The 15,234-nt window shown below is 40.0% G+C and overlaps 2 protein-coding genes across 2 annotated transcripts; both read right to left on the reverse strand.

Moving 5' to 3' along the window:
• LOC109946656 lies at nt 2,095-3,979 on the reverse strand. Its single transcript, XM_020555128.1, has 3 exons — nt 3,596-3,979; nt 2,657-3,151; nt 2,095-2,601 (listed from the first exon to the last, which is right to left on the reverse strand). The coding sequence occupies exons 1-3, from the start codon at nt 3,977-3,979 to the stop codon at nt 2,095-2,097; spliced, it is 1,386 nt and encodes a 461-aa protein (XP_020410717.1).
• LOC18790953 (calreticulin-3) lies at nt 7,709-14,633 on the reverse strand. Its single transcript, XM_007222486.2, has 14 exons — nt 14,452-14,633; nt 13,812-13,919; nt 12,430-12,622; nt 11,262-11,520; nt 10,936-10,992; nt 10,799-10,846; nt 10,418-10,504; nt 10,279-10,336; nt 9,716-9,783; nt 9,497-9,589; nt 9,356-9,412; nt 9,162-9,245; nt 8,389-8,421; nt 7,709-7,984 (listed from the first exon to the last, which is right to left on the reverse strand). Exons 1-14 carry the CDS (start codon nt 14,612-14,614, stop codon nt 7,973-7,975), a joined length of 1,320 nt encoding a protein of 439 aa, XP_007222548.2. The 5' UTR covers nt 14,615-14,633; the 3' UTR covers nt 7,709-7,972.

Consider the following 15,234-nt stretch of genomic DNA (forward strand, 5'->3'; position numbering starts at 1 on the left):
ATCCTAAAAATACCTAGATCAACATATATTTAAAGGACCATCCAACGGTCCCAACCTATCGAACCCGGATAACGCACAATATGCGATCGTCCGTTCGATAGTCAAACGATGTCCGAATTGAGATCCGCGAAATCCTACGCACTCATGACAACCTAAGGATCTCATCGAGACACAGTGCCACTTTTTCTACAGTGCCCACATGCCGCCGCACGCGCCGGCAGCGCGTGGGTGCCCAAAGCGATAACGCTTTGCCGGAAAATCTTAAAACCACGGCTCCAAATTCCTACCCTAGGTATAACACCCTATTTGGAGCCACTTTTGTTCTTGGACCTACCCCAAAAAGTGGCCGGAAATGGCCGTTCACGGCGGCCGAAGTTTGGCCGATTTTCAATTCGAAAATCAAGTGATCTAGATGTAAAATCGATCAAAACCCAGCCAACCATCATTTAGAGCATGAAAAATAGCTGAGAAACCATACCTTACTCGAACAATTTGGTTGAGAAACGAAGGAGATCGAGGAGCTTGAAGTTCCGACTGCAAACCGGCGGTTTTCTGCATTTTTCGGCCAGCACAGGCCGAGTCGCCGGCGGGGAACGGTCGGGGAAGGAAGAGGACGTCGTCCCGGTCGTTTTGGTACCGGCCCCGTCCACAGCCGTGGTCGGTGGCCGGAGATACGAGGAGAGAGAGAGAGAGGGCCGACGGGAGAGGGAGAGAGGTCCCGGGAGAGAGAGAGAGGGAGAGAAAAAAATCCCATTTCGAAATATTTACGATTGTGCCACTGGGCTTCTTTTGACCATATCTCTCTCGTTACAACTCCGATTCAAGCCCACTATGTGTCTATGAACTCGTCTCAGTACGACCTATCCAAAAATACTAGTCACTGCCCCAAACTCTCTCTGGTTAAAAATATGACCAAAATGGCCTTAAATAATTAAATAATTAAATAAGGGTTAAATTTGGGGTCGGGGTGTTACATCCATGGTTCTGCCGGTCTGCTCCTTGAAAATCTTATTCACGAGCCTTTGATAGGTTGCTCCAGCATTCTTCAACCCAAAGGGCATGACCTTGTAGTAGTAGGTCCCTCTCTCGATGATGAAAGAGGTCTTCGCCTTGTCATCGTCGTACATCATAATTTGATTATAGCCGGAGTAGGCATCTATGAAGCTGAGCAGCTAGTTGGCGGAAGTTGAATCCATGAGCTGGTCGATCCTCGATAATGGAAAGTTGTTTTTAGGGCATGCTTTGTTGAGGTTGGTGTAATCGATGCACACTCTCCATTTGCCCTTTTCTTGTTTTGCCACTAGAACAATGTTGGCCAGTCATTCTAAGTAGGAGACCTCTTCAATAAATCTGGCAGCTAGAAGCTTGTCGATCTCGGCTTCAATGATCGCGACTCGCTTGGGAGCGAAGTCACATCTCTTCTGCACCACGGGCTTGCTGGCAGGGTTGACATGGAGGCGGTGGCAGATGATGTTTGGGTCAATGCCGAGCATGTCAGATGGTGACCACGCAAACATGTCTTTGTTGTTTTGGAGGAAGGTGGTCAGCTCCACCTTCTCGTCTAGGCTTAGGAGCGAGCCGATCCGCGCTTCCTTGTCTGGCTGGTTAGGATCGAGAGGTACTAATTCAACGTCTTCCTCAGGCTTCCAACCTTCTTCAAGGGAGCCTTCCAGGCGGATTCCCTTCTCTCAATCCTTCTTGTTTGGATTCTGGCGTGAGCCGATCTGCACTTCTTTATCTGGCTGGCCAAGATAGGGGGTACTAACTCGATGTCATCCTCAGGCTTCCAACCTTTCTTAGGGAAGTCTTCCGGGCGGATTCCCTCACCTTGATCCTGGCTCATTAATTGCTATTGTGGGGTAGCAGCTCCCTTCCCGTTCGAGCTTGCTTGTTTGCTGGGAGCACTTCCTGCCTCGTTGGCAGCTTGCATTACTGGTGTGAACTGCAACTGCTTGCTCTTCTTGAGTCATTGAGCTGTGTATCTTCTTGCCATGGCTTGGTCACTATTGATCTGCCCGATTCCGCCTCCAGGGATAGGGTAGTGAATCTTCTGGTGTAGAGCAATGTGATGGCCTCAATCTTGCTGATCCACGGTCAGCCCAAGATTCCATTGTAATGGGAGATCTCGTCGATGACCATGAAGGTTTGCGAGCAGACCACTAGGGGTGAGTGGACATCAAGGTCAATCGTTCCAACAGTGATTGATGTGGCCCTATTAAAGCCGGTGAGCGACCTGGAAAGTTTGCTAATCTTGAGCTCCAATCCTATCTGTTGGATGACAGATAGTTGCAGGATGTTGGCTGCGCTGCCCTCATCCATATGATCTCGCTCGATCACAGCTTGTTCAATCTGGATGCGGATGACTAGGGCGTCATTATACGGCAGGTCAAGCCCGATCAAGTCTTTCTTCTGGAAACCAATTATGGGTGTATCCACAATGACTGGTACTCCTGTTGTGACTTGGGAGATATAAGTCGCCTGCGCGATCTTCCTCTTGCGTTCCTTGGTGGTCAGCCCGGACTCCTGGGAGTCAGCTAGAATGGTGTTGATTCTAATGACCTTTTTGGGAGGTTCCTTGGCAGCCGCATCACGATCCTCGATCTGTTGGATGGATGGCCTTCTTTGCGACGAATTCTATGCAATGACCCTCTCTGACCAGCTCCTCAAGGTGCCTTTTCCAAGTGTTGCAGTTGTTGGTGTAATGACCGTGCTCTCCGTAGAATGCCCAGTATTTACTGGTGTCCCTCTCAGAGGGGTCTCTCTTCATGGGTGATTGCCTCCTCACCCACGGCTTGTCCTTCACCTGAGCCAGGATCTGGTGAATTGGGATAGTGAAGTCAATGAAGGTCCCTATTTCTGAGCCCCTCTCTTGGGGTCGCAATCTGTGCTTATCCCGGGCTTTTTGCTCAAACTGGTTGCTCTTTTGGTTTGCCTGCTTCGTCGAGTGATCAACTTGCTCGCTGGCTTTCTTTGCGGCAATACGATCATCGTCCCAAAGTGCGTAGCGTTCTGCCGTCGCGAACACTTCTGCCAAGGTTTGACTTGGAGTTACGGCCAGCTCCGAGTATAGCTCGTGCTCGGTTGGCAAACCCTTCTTGAAAGCTGAGGATGTAACTTGGTCATTGCATCCTATGATGTTAGCCTTCTCAGCCTTAAATCATCTCAGGTAGTCTCGTGGAGACTCGTCTGGCTTCTTGCGCAGGTTGAACAGATGGTCCGCATGCTTTCTGATCGTCTTGTAGGAGGTGTACTCTTTTGTGAAGATGAGGGCTAACTCTTTGAAGTTTCCTATCGACACGGACGGTAGAGTGTGGAACCAGTCTTGAGCTGCTCCTTGCAGGGTCATCGAGAACACTTTGCACATCAGGGCATCGTCTGCCTTGTACAAGATCATAGCGCTCTTGAAGTGAATCAAATGGCTCTCAGGGTCAGAGTCCTCCTTGAATAGAGTGATGGATGGCGTTGTGAACCGCTTCGGTGGAGGAGCTCGTTCCACTTTGTCAGTAAAGGGCGAGCAGTCTACTCGATCAATTTCCTTGTGCAGGGCCTCCTCCGTGCTTCCTTTAAGTTGGAGAGCTTAGAGTCGATCATTTACTAGCTTCTCCACATCCTCTGCTCGCAGGGCTGGAGTCTCGAGCCGGTGTCTTTGATGCCTCGAGCGCCACTGGCTAACTTCTTCCTCGGTTCCCAATGGTCGATCCCCTTGGGTGCTCTGCCCGTGAGGCAAATTAGGAGATTGAGCTTGTGAGGATTCCTCTACAACTTGTCGCCGCGTGTTGGTCCTTGAGCGGGTTGGTGGGCGTCGATCATCATCTTCTGCTCGCAAGGAAGGTCGCTCAGGTCGACGTCTTCGGTGCCTCGAGCGTGACTGGCTAACTTCTTCCTTGGTTCCCAAGGGTCGATCCCCTTGGGTGCCCTGCTCGTGGGGCAGATTAGTAGATTGAACTTGTGAGGATTCCTCTACAGCTTGCTGCCGCATGTTGGTCCTCTAGCGGGCTGGTGGGCGTCGGTCATTGCGCTCGTCATGCGACTGCTCACGAACTCGAGCTCCTTGTGGGCCCAAGCGAGCGTGGACATTAGACTGTGGGCCTAGCCTCTCGAGCACATTGGTCTTTGGTCGTAGCCTCGAACGGCTCAAAGTACGGCTCGCGGCTATCTGCGTCTCATCTGCTCTATCCCGTTCTCTCCCCTGCCGGTTTGCCCTTGTCTGACCAGCCTGGGACCTCTCGAACTGCTCACCGGCATGCTCGTTGCCCTCCTCTCCTCGTCACGGGGTCCAAGGTTAGGGCTTTGATTCAAGTTGATCTGCCTGAGTAGCTGGCCAATCAGGTTGTTTTGATCATCGACCTTCTGTGTGAGTTGATTGACCCGTGAGTTAAGGTCCACCTGACTGCGCGGATCAAGTAGAGTGTTGTGCATCGGGCTCAACGGCATATGGGCTAGGGCTCCATTAGATGCGTACACAGGTGCATATGTCAAGTATGATCGCAGAGGAGGGAAAGAATGGATCTGCTCCAAGACTGGGACGACGTCGAAATAGCCATAGGGCTGCGCAGCAAATCCGGTAGTTGAGTGGTATGGCTACTGCTGTGCTCCGACGGCAGGACATAGAGGTAGAGCAGCTTCGGTAATCGGCACTGGCAACTGCAAGGCTGTGGAGGTCCCGGGGTCATGTGATGGCTGTTCTGCAATTCCAGCAGCTGAAGGCGGCTGCAAAGCACTAGAAGACGACTGCAAGGCGTTGGCAGCCACGATTCTGTGCGGTTGCATTGAGGTTTCCACCACGAAACCATGAGATGGGCCCATCGTGGTGGTGTTACTCTTCGTACGTCTTGTATCAACCATGGTTGTTTGAAAAAATGTGTGAAAGATGGATTTGGAGCACGCTTTGAATATATCTCGTGCTCTCAATGAAAGCACCAATTTGTGGAAGCAAATTTCCCCACGAGAATATTCGCCCAAGATTCATTCAACTTCTCCGCCTCTCTTTCTCCCTGCAAAACAGATCGGAGTAAAAGGACCACATCCGAGGGGTGTTGGCCAAAAGTCCTCCGATGCCTAAGTTAGGTAGGGTAATTCAAGAAAAATCGAGTAGCCGGAGCCTTGTGTGATAGAGAGAAAGATAGGAGGTGGCTAGGGTTTTTGAGAAATAATTTATGTAGAGTTTTAGTAGGAATTTAGGCATACCTTAACCTTTGTGTGGCCATCCTTTTATAGTGGTCTCGGAGGCTAGGGTTTCAGAGGAATAATTCCGTAGATGGAAAGGAATTATTCCTCCCCGATTTGGAATTGATTTGATTAATTAGGAATTTGATTTATTATGGTAAATCAAATTCCTAATTGGGGTAAGTATCAAATCAATTCCTAATTTAATTAGGTAACTCCTCATTTAATTGGGAATTGGGGTAGGAATCAAATCAATTCTCGACCCAATTAGGTAATATTCTATTTAATTGGATAATCCCCAATTAAATTGAATAATTCCCAATTAGGTCAAATAATCCCCAAATGGAAGGAATTATTTGACCTAGGGTTTTGATTTAATTAGTTTCCCACAAATATCAAAAGCACTTTTATGTAGTGTAAAAGCATTTTCAGTCCTTTTATTTATTTATTTCAATTCAAGCACTCTAATTCGAGAATATTCTTTATTCTCGGATCGAGTCATGACAGATTCTCAACGGAAGGCAAGGTGAAATATACCATTGCTGATTATGTCTCCACACATAGATTATCTCCTCAAGCTAATAGATTGGAAAAAGCTTTGTAAGACCCAAAATGGGTGGAAGCAATGAATGTGGAGATGGAGGCTTTATAGAAGAATGGAACATGGGAGATAGTTCCGCAACTTGAAGGAAAGAAACCTGTTGGATGTCAATGGGAGTACACAATTAAGCACAAAGCTGATGGCATAATAGACATATATAAAGCAAGACTTGTGGCCAAAGGGTATACGCAGACTTATGGAGTGGATTATCAGGATACGTTGCAGTCTATCATGATCAAGTACCAACCAACAAGGAGAGATATCAGAGATTAGTGGGAAGACTAATTTATCTTTTGCACACTAGACTAAATATCGCATATGCAGTTAATATTGTTAGACAGTTCATGCATTCTCCTAGTAAGGATCACTTAGAGGCAGTTATGAAGATTTTGAGTTATTTGAAGAAAGCTCTAGGCCAAGGCTTCATATTCAGAAAACTGGGACATTTGGATGTCAAGGGTAATACAGATGCAGATTGGGCAGACAATATAACAGATAGACGTTTACATCAGGTTACTTCACTTTCATTAGAGGTAATTTGGTCACATGACAAAGTAAGAAGCAGAATGTAGTGGCTCGATCTTTAGCTGAGGAAGAATACAGGGGCATAGCACAAGGAGTTTGTGAAATCCTTTGGCTAAGAATACTCCTGTCTGAAATTGATTTTCCACCAAAGAAAGCATGGAGCTTTACTGTGACAACTAAGCTGTGTGAGAGCAAATAATACAATTCAACATGACAGAACTAAGCATGTTGAAGTGGATAGGCATTATATCAAGGAGAAGTTGGTAGATAAGCTAATCTATATACCATTTGTAAAGTCAAAAGAACAACAGGCAGATGTCTTAACGCATGCAGTGTCAGTAAAGGTTTTTCATGACTCACTTGACAAGTTGGGCATATGAGATATATATGTACCAACTTGAGGGGGAGGAGGGTTGGAGTGAGCCATAATTTAAGGATCCCGTGATCCCTGATTTCCTGGTGTAATTCACGTTACCTAATTATAATAATTAGCTAATTACTTTTCCTTGTAGAAAAAATCAACTTGTACTTGTATATATATCCTCCTCTTAGAGAAATATAATATCAATCACAATTATTCAATCCAGTGTTTAGTTTGAGTGTTACATGGTTACAAAACAATCCAATTCCATCACAACTTCTCATTCTCAACATGTCGAATATAACCAACTCTTAGTCTAGTAGCAAGGCCGGTCCTAAGATTTTGAAGGCCCTGTGAAAAATTTAAATTGGAGCCTTCACATAATCTAATATGAAAATACTAAAAAAAACATTTGCCATGTTAATGTCATGAAACATTTTTTTTTATAACTAAAATTCATCATCAACTAGCATGCAATACAATCACAAATCAAATTCATAATTTTTTTTTAACATTTTCATTTGATAAAGTTATATATTAGTATGTTTGGTTAAAAAAACATAAGAGCTCAAGCGAAAGAAAAAGACATTATGTTTTTTTGCTTTTGTTAGGAGAAAGCGTATACATGTGATATATACTATTGTTAGTTTAGTTGGATCTTTCCCCTTGAAATTTTTTTTTTTTTTCAAGCTCTTATATTTTTTTAAATTTTGTCGTTATAATGAAAAAGGAAATAAAAATACGTATACAATCACATCACTACAACTCAAACTTAGGCCTTGTACAAAATGATATGCACTAAAAACCAACTTCACAAAATACACTTTTGCATCAATTTACTCACCCTAGAGTATACAATTTTTATAATATTAATATATTTTAAAATTAAAAAAATTAAAAGCCTTATGCAATAGCACCACTTGCACCATATCAGGGCTGCCCGTCTAGTAGTACCAATATTAAAAGACATCCTGGGTTCAAGTCCCCGTCCCTCGATTATTTATATTCTCGATTAGTCTAGTCCAGTGGTACTTTTTCACTTTCCCAATATTGGATGAGCTCACAAATCCTCCACTTTCAATGATTAAAAAAAGAAACTGTCACCCGTAATTCGGCCAAAATTATGTTTACAGAATAGCATACAATCCACAACTCATGGTTCAGTAAACCCAACATTGGCAATTAATAAGAGTCTGCGTTTGATGTTTAAACAATTGTACAACACACAAGGCTTGTCCTTAGAACATGCGTCTCTAATTGTTGGGAATGCCTTTCCTTTCCCAAAGCTATGGTACAAACAACAAACATCTGCTGCTGCCTCATAGTTCATCCTGCAAGATCAACAAAAAACAGAAATCGAAAAGAAAGAAAAAAAGTTTAAAGTTTAAAACTTCGGTTAAAATTTAATTTTTAGGTCATAGGTAATGATACACTTTCAGGATCTCAAGACCAGCACCAACATAAAAATTAAAAATAAATCTTGGTAAGTTGCCCACTGATTAAATGGCACCATAAAAGGCGCAGCAGTAAAGCTCCTACTCCAAGTCATGCAAACAAGCAACTTAAGCAATGCTAAGAAACTTTTAACTTCTACATACAATTTGGGGTAAATAATTTTGCTAAACTGATTACAACTTAATGGGAGAAAAGGAATTAATGTGACAGGAACAAATAAGGGAAGATATGAGGAAGTGAAAAAAAGAAGAGAAACAATAGAGAAAAGGTTAATCCTTACATGGTAATCATCCAGATAATCACGGGGATCATGCTGCACAACAAGACAAAGTTCTCAAATTAGACTCTCAGTCACAATAATTTAACACATGGGACACAAGGTTTTTACTAGGGATAGCTTATAGGTAATATCGGTCCTGACAGTTGCCTACTATCTTAATGATATTGTGGTCATAATCAAGACATCAACTGCTTAGCCAAACTTAAATACAAATATTGTAGCTTTAATTTTTCTTTCCTTTCTTCTTCGTGGTTAAAAAATAAGAGGCTAAGTACTCTATCAGTTGAATTTTTTTTATAAGGGCATCCCCATCTAACTAGGTTGCCTGTGTTTTATCCATTTTATGAGTTTTTACAGTAATCCACCCAAAAACGGAAAAAGAAGGCATCCACAAGACCTTTTTTTTTTTTTTTTTTTTTTTGTTAAGCACAAGACCTTATTCCCCCAGACTATTTTTGGATCTTCCTTCTGACCCCTTTACTGTGTGGAGGCATATAAGCCATACTTCCTTTTCAAATATGCTGTATTACCTTCATTTTCTCTCCCCACAAAAACTTAATGTTCTTAGAGATTCACAATTGAAGTTCAATACCTACCAGTATGATCATTTTGATTGGATGTACTTAAGAAAAAATCTATTTTATCTATCAAACTTGTCTTCAATACCCTAAAATAGATTAACAGCATTGAGTCCATTAGAAATATGTTGATATTTAGACAAAACAAAAAAATTCAAAATATCATTAATGAGACTGAATCAGGAAATACAATACCCTTTTATGACGCCTCCTATCTCCATACTGACGATCTCTCTCCCTCTTTCTTCTTTCACCTTCTTCACTCGCTCTTTTAGCATCCTACACAAGCAATCAAATGGGATGTAAATGTTGTTCAGAAGGATTATTGTTTGACCACTACAGTAGGACTTCAGAAAAACCAGAGAAGCAACTTGGCTTCTTGTAATCACCTCTTCTTCTCGAGCTCTTCTCTGCTTTTCTGCTTCCTCAAAAGCTTCCTTTTCAGCCTAAAATTATGCTCATTGTTGTGAAACTTAGACAATTTAACTGAGATAAATGACAAATATAAACATTTAAGAGTAGCAACTCACTTCTCTATTTGAAAAAATCTCTTCTACAACTTCTTTTGCATACTGTGGGTCATCACAAATCAAAATGTTGTCGAAAACTGAACCAGCCTTTACCTGCAAGATTTTGATGAGGCTCCACATTACACAGAGAGAGAGAGAGAGAGAGAGAGAGAGAGAGTTCAATCTAATTTGTTAAATCCTGGTAGAAAAAGCACGACTCATGACACAGTTAACACATACCTGCCAAACTTCAATGCCCACATATTTTATTGGCTTCAGCACATAAAGGTCAGGATCGTCCTCAAACTCTGCAGGAACAGAGGAAAAAGGTAAGTGCTCTTTAAACCAAAGTGGAATGCGGCTAACCTATCCAGACACATTGATCATTTATACAATAAATAAATCTGCACCATCACACACACATAGATAAACTCAACTATGTTGTTAAAGAAAATGCAAACTACGTGAACAGAACTTTAGAATCCCTTGAATAAATAAATAGACCTTAAAACAGGATTGCATCTAATATATGTTATTGGCCTAGCATTCTATTGTAGCCAGGAATTTCAAGTCAGGGGTCACTATAAGTTGGTTGAATGATCAAATAGGTTGATAATATAGATCAATCAGGTCCTGGTATGAGATAATGAAAGTATACAGCACAAGATCTCCAGTATATATATTTTTTCATTCTCACTTCTTCCTAAGATTCCAACCAGATGAAGGTCCAAATTCCTTCGATAATTTAGTCTAAAATATAAACCATATCTGCCATGGAAATATTCTGAGGCACGTTAACATACCTGGGTTATCAATCCAAGGAGTCTTCCACTTTCCCTTATAGTTGGGGTTCTTGATTTTCTGTAGGATGGCATAGGTACCAAAAGTTAGAAACTTCACCAACAAATGAGTTTCAATGTTATACATCTAGCTCAAAAGCACCTTGGGCTTCCATGGTCCTTTGTATGCTGGATTTGGGATCTTTGGTCGCCTCCAAATTCCATTTTCTTCATCATCCCAATCTTCAGGCTAAGAAACCATCAGCATTTTTCGGAAATTTTAGAATCCAATTAGTTCAGACTTTATTAAAAATTCCTGATAAACTAACAAATTTATTCAATGAAGATAAAAGCAAGTGAATTAATAATTGTTGGTCAGCTGCCAAAGAATATAGATGGGGTTCAGGTAGATTTCTTTCTCAAATCATATCAATTAAGAATATCAAACAGTTCCACACTATATATAAATATAACAAAAGGAGAATCTTCCTTTCCAGGACATCATGTTTGTGTTAATACTTGATAACATATAACACTGACAAACCTCTTTGGCCTTTGGATCAGGAATTTGTGATGGAATTGAATCATATCCCTACAACAGTAAAAAAAAAAAAATTTGAGTATAAATCATGCAAAATGATTGTAACCTAATCAATCATGAATACAGATAGAGTGTGATACCTCCGGTTTCACATCATTAGGGTCAATAATATACTCTCTGTCGTCCCAGTCTGCTGGCTGTGAGGAGGACACGAGTCAATATATAATTTGTGGTAAGGTAATATTTTTCTTTGGTTGGGGTATGATAGAGAGATTGGCGCACAAAGAAACAATGATGTATGCGAGAGCCCCACACGATGTGGGATAGGCACATATTTAACCAAAGAATTCTACAAGATACAAAGTACTGTGTACTGATTTAGAAATATTACTTTCAGTCAAAAGCGGCTGTCAAATTTTAAACACTAAATCAATTTTTGTCCACAACTTAAATCAAAACACTATACCTTTTTGGCATTGACATCCTTGATTTTTCGTGGAGGAAGTATATCCCAATCTGTATACATGCTTCCAGAATCTCTTTCTCTATTATCAACAAGGACGCTGTAAGTTGCATCAGGCCTAAGAATAAATGTATAGAAATGAGTTAATTTGTCTGTTTCACATTGAAGATCCTTTTTTACGGGATAATTCTGGCCCTGGTAAGAAAGAATAACATGGAGCTTTTTCGTCTGTGTGCCACATAAATCAGGTCCAAACATGAAACTGCAGAAAACATAATGTGAAGAGTCAGAAGCCATTTTCTCTTTGCATACAGTTAAGCATTAATAACAATAAATAAAATTACATAGTATGCAACCAACTCAAGTAGTATTCAGTATGTGAGCTTGATATAGGCAAAGGCAAGAAGAGTCCAAGATGAATTCAACACCACCAAATACCAGACTAATATTATTGCGCACATACATGCCTATGCTTTCATGATCAGTTTTTAGGTTCTTCCTAACCAAGTCAATCTGCAACACTTTTTATCTTCCCCATGATCTTGTAAAGCCTTCACTGAGACAAACTGCTTATAGGACCAGTTATTGCTTATCTATTATTCTACATCCAAAAAATATTTCTGAATATCCTTCAGTATTCCATCTACAAGTGCAGCTTGTTATGTTTGAGAAGTATATGGATTTTAACATTATTGTTTCTAAGTTTGTTATAAGCATCCTCATTGACCAATGGGATCTGGTTATGGATCATTTAAGCACAGTATATCACACCAAAAACAAAAGAAAAAGTCAGCTCTAGCATATCTATTGTCAGCTTAAATACAACCATGCACAATAACCCACATGGACCCCAACCCCTGGAAAAAGACTCCCATTATTGGGAGGGTTTTGGCCTGCAGTCTAACTACTCCTTTCCTAGAAAATATGTAGAAGAGGCAGTCTTTCGTAATGTTTTAATGCTTAGTGTTGCCAACACCTTTTCCTTTCTCTGTGTGCATAATTTATTAGAGCATATAGAAATGTATAAATCCAAATCCAACAAGATTTGGCTGGGTTCCTTGTATATGCAGAAGAAATCCTTGCACCTCCTGGCATGTTTAAACCCTCAAACACACTTAACACATATACAGATATAAATAATATGTATATACAAGGTAATGTGTTCACAGACCTGTATGGAGTATCACCACCAAATTTCTTCTGATTGACATAGCCAGACATAAGTTTGATGTAACCACCACCACATTCGATCTCTTGTTCAAATTTAATTGAATACTGGATAACTAGAGTTCTATTTTTGTTGCTGAACTCAGGTACTTTTGCAGATATGGCAAAATGCTTGGCATCATTATATGTCTGAATGCCTGCATATATTTCAGAAAGTAAGCTATCAAATGCAGACACTGGTAACTCAGTACACAAATTCCAGTTACATAAGGCATTAATTAATTGAGACTCCAATGTGGCTTCTAATTAAAAATTGAAAACCACGAAATGTTGATTATGAAAGAAAGGCATTTCTCTCCCGTTCCTACAAACCTATAAGGTAATGACTATTACCTCTGTCATGTTAAGTTTTTCACTATTTGTGATCTTATTATTCTTTGTTTAGCATAAACTGGTTTGTCAAACCAAAGTGAAGGTTCATATTAATCTCAGTACACAAATTCTAGGACAATAAAGCTGATATAATTTATGCCAAATTTTAGTTTAATTTTACAGAGTTGTCCACCAGGAAACATGATATGAGCAGTGTTATATAGTTTGAACTGAAAAAATGAAGAAAACATATTAGTAACCATCTAGATACAGGTCATCGTTTCTTTATTGCAACCCACATCTCATCTTTTCTCTTCTTAATGCGACTACATATTACCCTTCTTTCTAAGAAGTCCTCCTTCCACTGTTCTTATATTCCTTTTCCTATATTATGAAATAGGAGAAGGCACATTTTAAAAACACATTTAACAACGCATTTTAAAACTACTGTAGAGACTAGTCCAAGGGTCAACTCAAGGCACGACCATGGATTTGACCTAAGCCTTAAGTACAACTGTGAGCACCAAAGAGGTAGAGAGTCACACTAATAGATGTCAGCTCTCAGTGGACACTTTTCTCATATCACACAACTGTTCTCATGTCAAATGCATGCACTCAATATCAAACTAAATAAACACACGAATTAACAATTAAGCATTGAGTTCATTTATGACTTCAGATTCTCCAGAACTTACTAAAACATTCAAACCAGTAAATTATAGGGTACCAAATACAGTACTAGTTCACATTTGCTTTTGAACCCATGATTGAAAATTTTAAAGTATCACATCTGATTTGGAACGAAAACATTCCACATATACATAATTTTTCAGGTGCAAAGTATATTATCTCAGTTTATTTCTGAATTAAATAATATAAACTGCTCTATAAATTCTACATAACTACAAAAGATGAACAGTAAAACAGCATTTTATTTCCTAAATGCAAGTTCAACAACAAATCAATGATATATGTTCTAAAACAGAACTAATAAGCAAAGGGTTGTTAGGATACCTTTATCATCCGGATCTCCAGACCACTTCCCTGCAGTGTACTTAAACGTTCCTGCTTTTCCTTCTGCCCTTTTCCAGTCTGATAAGACCCACCGGCTCTTCCACCCATCTTTTTCCACAACAATCATTATAATACATCAGAAACCTTTTTTTTTATTTTTTTATTTTTTTTATTTATGAGAATACATCAGAAACTTCAAAAACAAAGAATAAATGAAAAAACTTTGTACTCAACCAACCAAGTAATTGTCCCACAAACAGACACCCAGTTTCATAATCAACTGAGTGAACTTCACAAAGTTGACAGTTTGTCACTATACAATCATACATGCATCCATTTGATTCATGATCCTTACTGTCCTTCCATTTTCTCACAAACCAAACAAGGTGTAACACAGAGCTTGGTCAATCCGAGAACAGCATTCAAACTAAGCAATACATTTAAACTTTTCACAAGACAACCACATACAAGCTCCAAAATCATCCCTTTCACTACTAATTAGGAGAGAGAACAAGAAAATCTAAGAAATCAAGCTCTAAAGACTGATCTGAAATGCAAGAAGTTCCTAGACACTGTTCGGAATCTGCGGAAATGCCGAAAATAAAAAAGCGTTTATTGATTATAGTTCTGATTCTTTTACCTTCGAATCGCTCTTCGAAGAAGACTTCAGAGAAGGCGACGTGCAAGTGAAGAACTAGAAATGGAAGCAGAAGCTTGAGAGCTCTGAGAAGCTTCATTTTTGGCTCTCTCATTTTCCTGCTAGAAATCAATGCAGAAAGACTTGCAGCTACGCTGGTCAACATGCTATTTATTGAAGGAGAGCATCAGACTTTTCACTGCACCCATTTTTATTCTCAGTAGTCCCAAAAGTAATTTGGATGTTTCTAGAAGGCCTTATTTTATTCAGGGCCATTTAAACATAAGCCCAAGTCATAAGGCCTAAGCATAAAAAAGCCCAATGCATTTTTTTCTTCTTCTTTTCTTATAGCCCTAATTTAAAGTAGATGGTCGATCAACATAGGTTTTAAAATTTTAAAATAAAAAATGAATTTTTAAAATTGTGCATAATAGCGAACAATCTGTAATGGAACAACATTGGGCAAAAACAGCAAACTTCTTCAGATGCTGGGTAGAAATAGATTTAGAGAAAATGAACAAATTTAGGAGGGTTTCGGGAAAAAGATTGGATTGAGAAATTAGCAATAACAACAACAAAAAAGGGGATTGAGGGCTCATATCTAAGTATGGTTTAGACTAAATTACCATAAGAGGCTTTGAGCTGGTTTAGTAACGTTTTCGGAGAATGTTTTCTTAGAATATTTTCAGAGAATGAAAACAAGAAAACGAATTTGTATTTTCATGAAATGAAAATGCGTTTGATGGATTAATTAGAAAACATCTTCAGAAAACAAAAATAATGAAA

This window comes from Prunus persica, chromosome G1, assembly GCF_000346465.2.
Source record: "Prunus persica cultivar Lovell chromosome G1, Prunus_persica_NCBIv2, whole genome shotgun sequence".
In the NCBI taxonomy this organism is placed as follows: Eukaryota; Viridiplantae; Streptophyta; class Magnoliopsida; order Rosales; family Rosaceae; genus Prunus; species Prunus persica.

Bases quoted from the DNA above. Each gene is read 5' to 3' on its own strand.
- LOC109946656 (XM_020555128.1), bottom strand. From the start codon at position 3,979: ATGCGGCAGCAAGCTGTAGAGGAATCCTCACAAGTTCAATCTACTAAT. The intron at 3,152-3,595 runs GTAAATGATCGA...AGATGATTTAAG, and splicing joins CAGAGGATGTGGAGAAGCTA to GCTGAGAAGGCTAACATCAT. The intron at 2,602-2,656 runs GTCAGAGAGGGT...TCCATCCAACAG, and splicing joins AAAGGCACCTTGAGGAGCTG to ATCGAGGATCGTGATGCGGC.
- LOC18790953 (XM_007222486.2), bottom strand. From the start codon at position 14,614: ATGTTGACCAGCGTAGCTGCAAGTCTTTCTGCATTGATTTCTAGCAGG. The intron at 12,623-13,811 runs GTATCCTAACAA...AAATATATGCAG, and splicing joins TGGAGATCCGGATGATAAAG to GCATTCAGACATATAATGAT. The intron at 10,993-11,261 runs GTATAGTGTTTT...TCCTCCTCACAG, and splicing joins AGGATGTCAATGCCAAAAAG to CCAGCAGACTGGGACGACAG.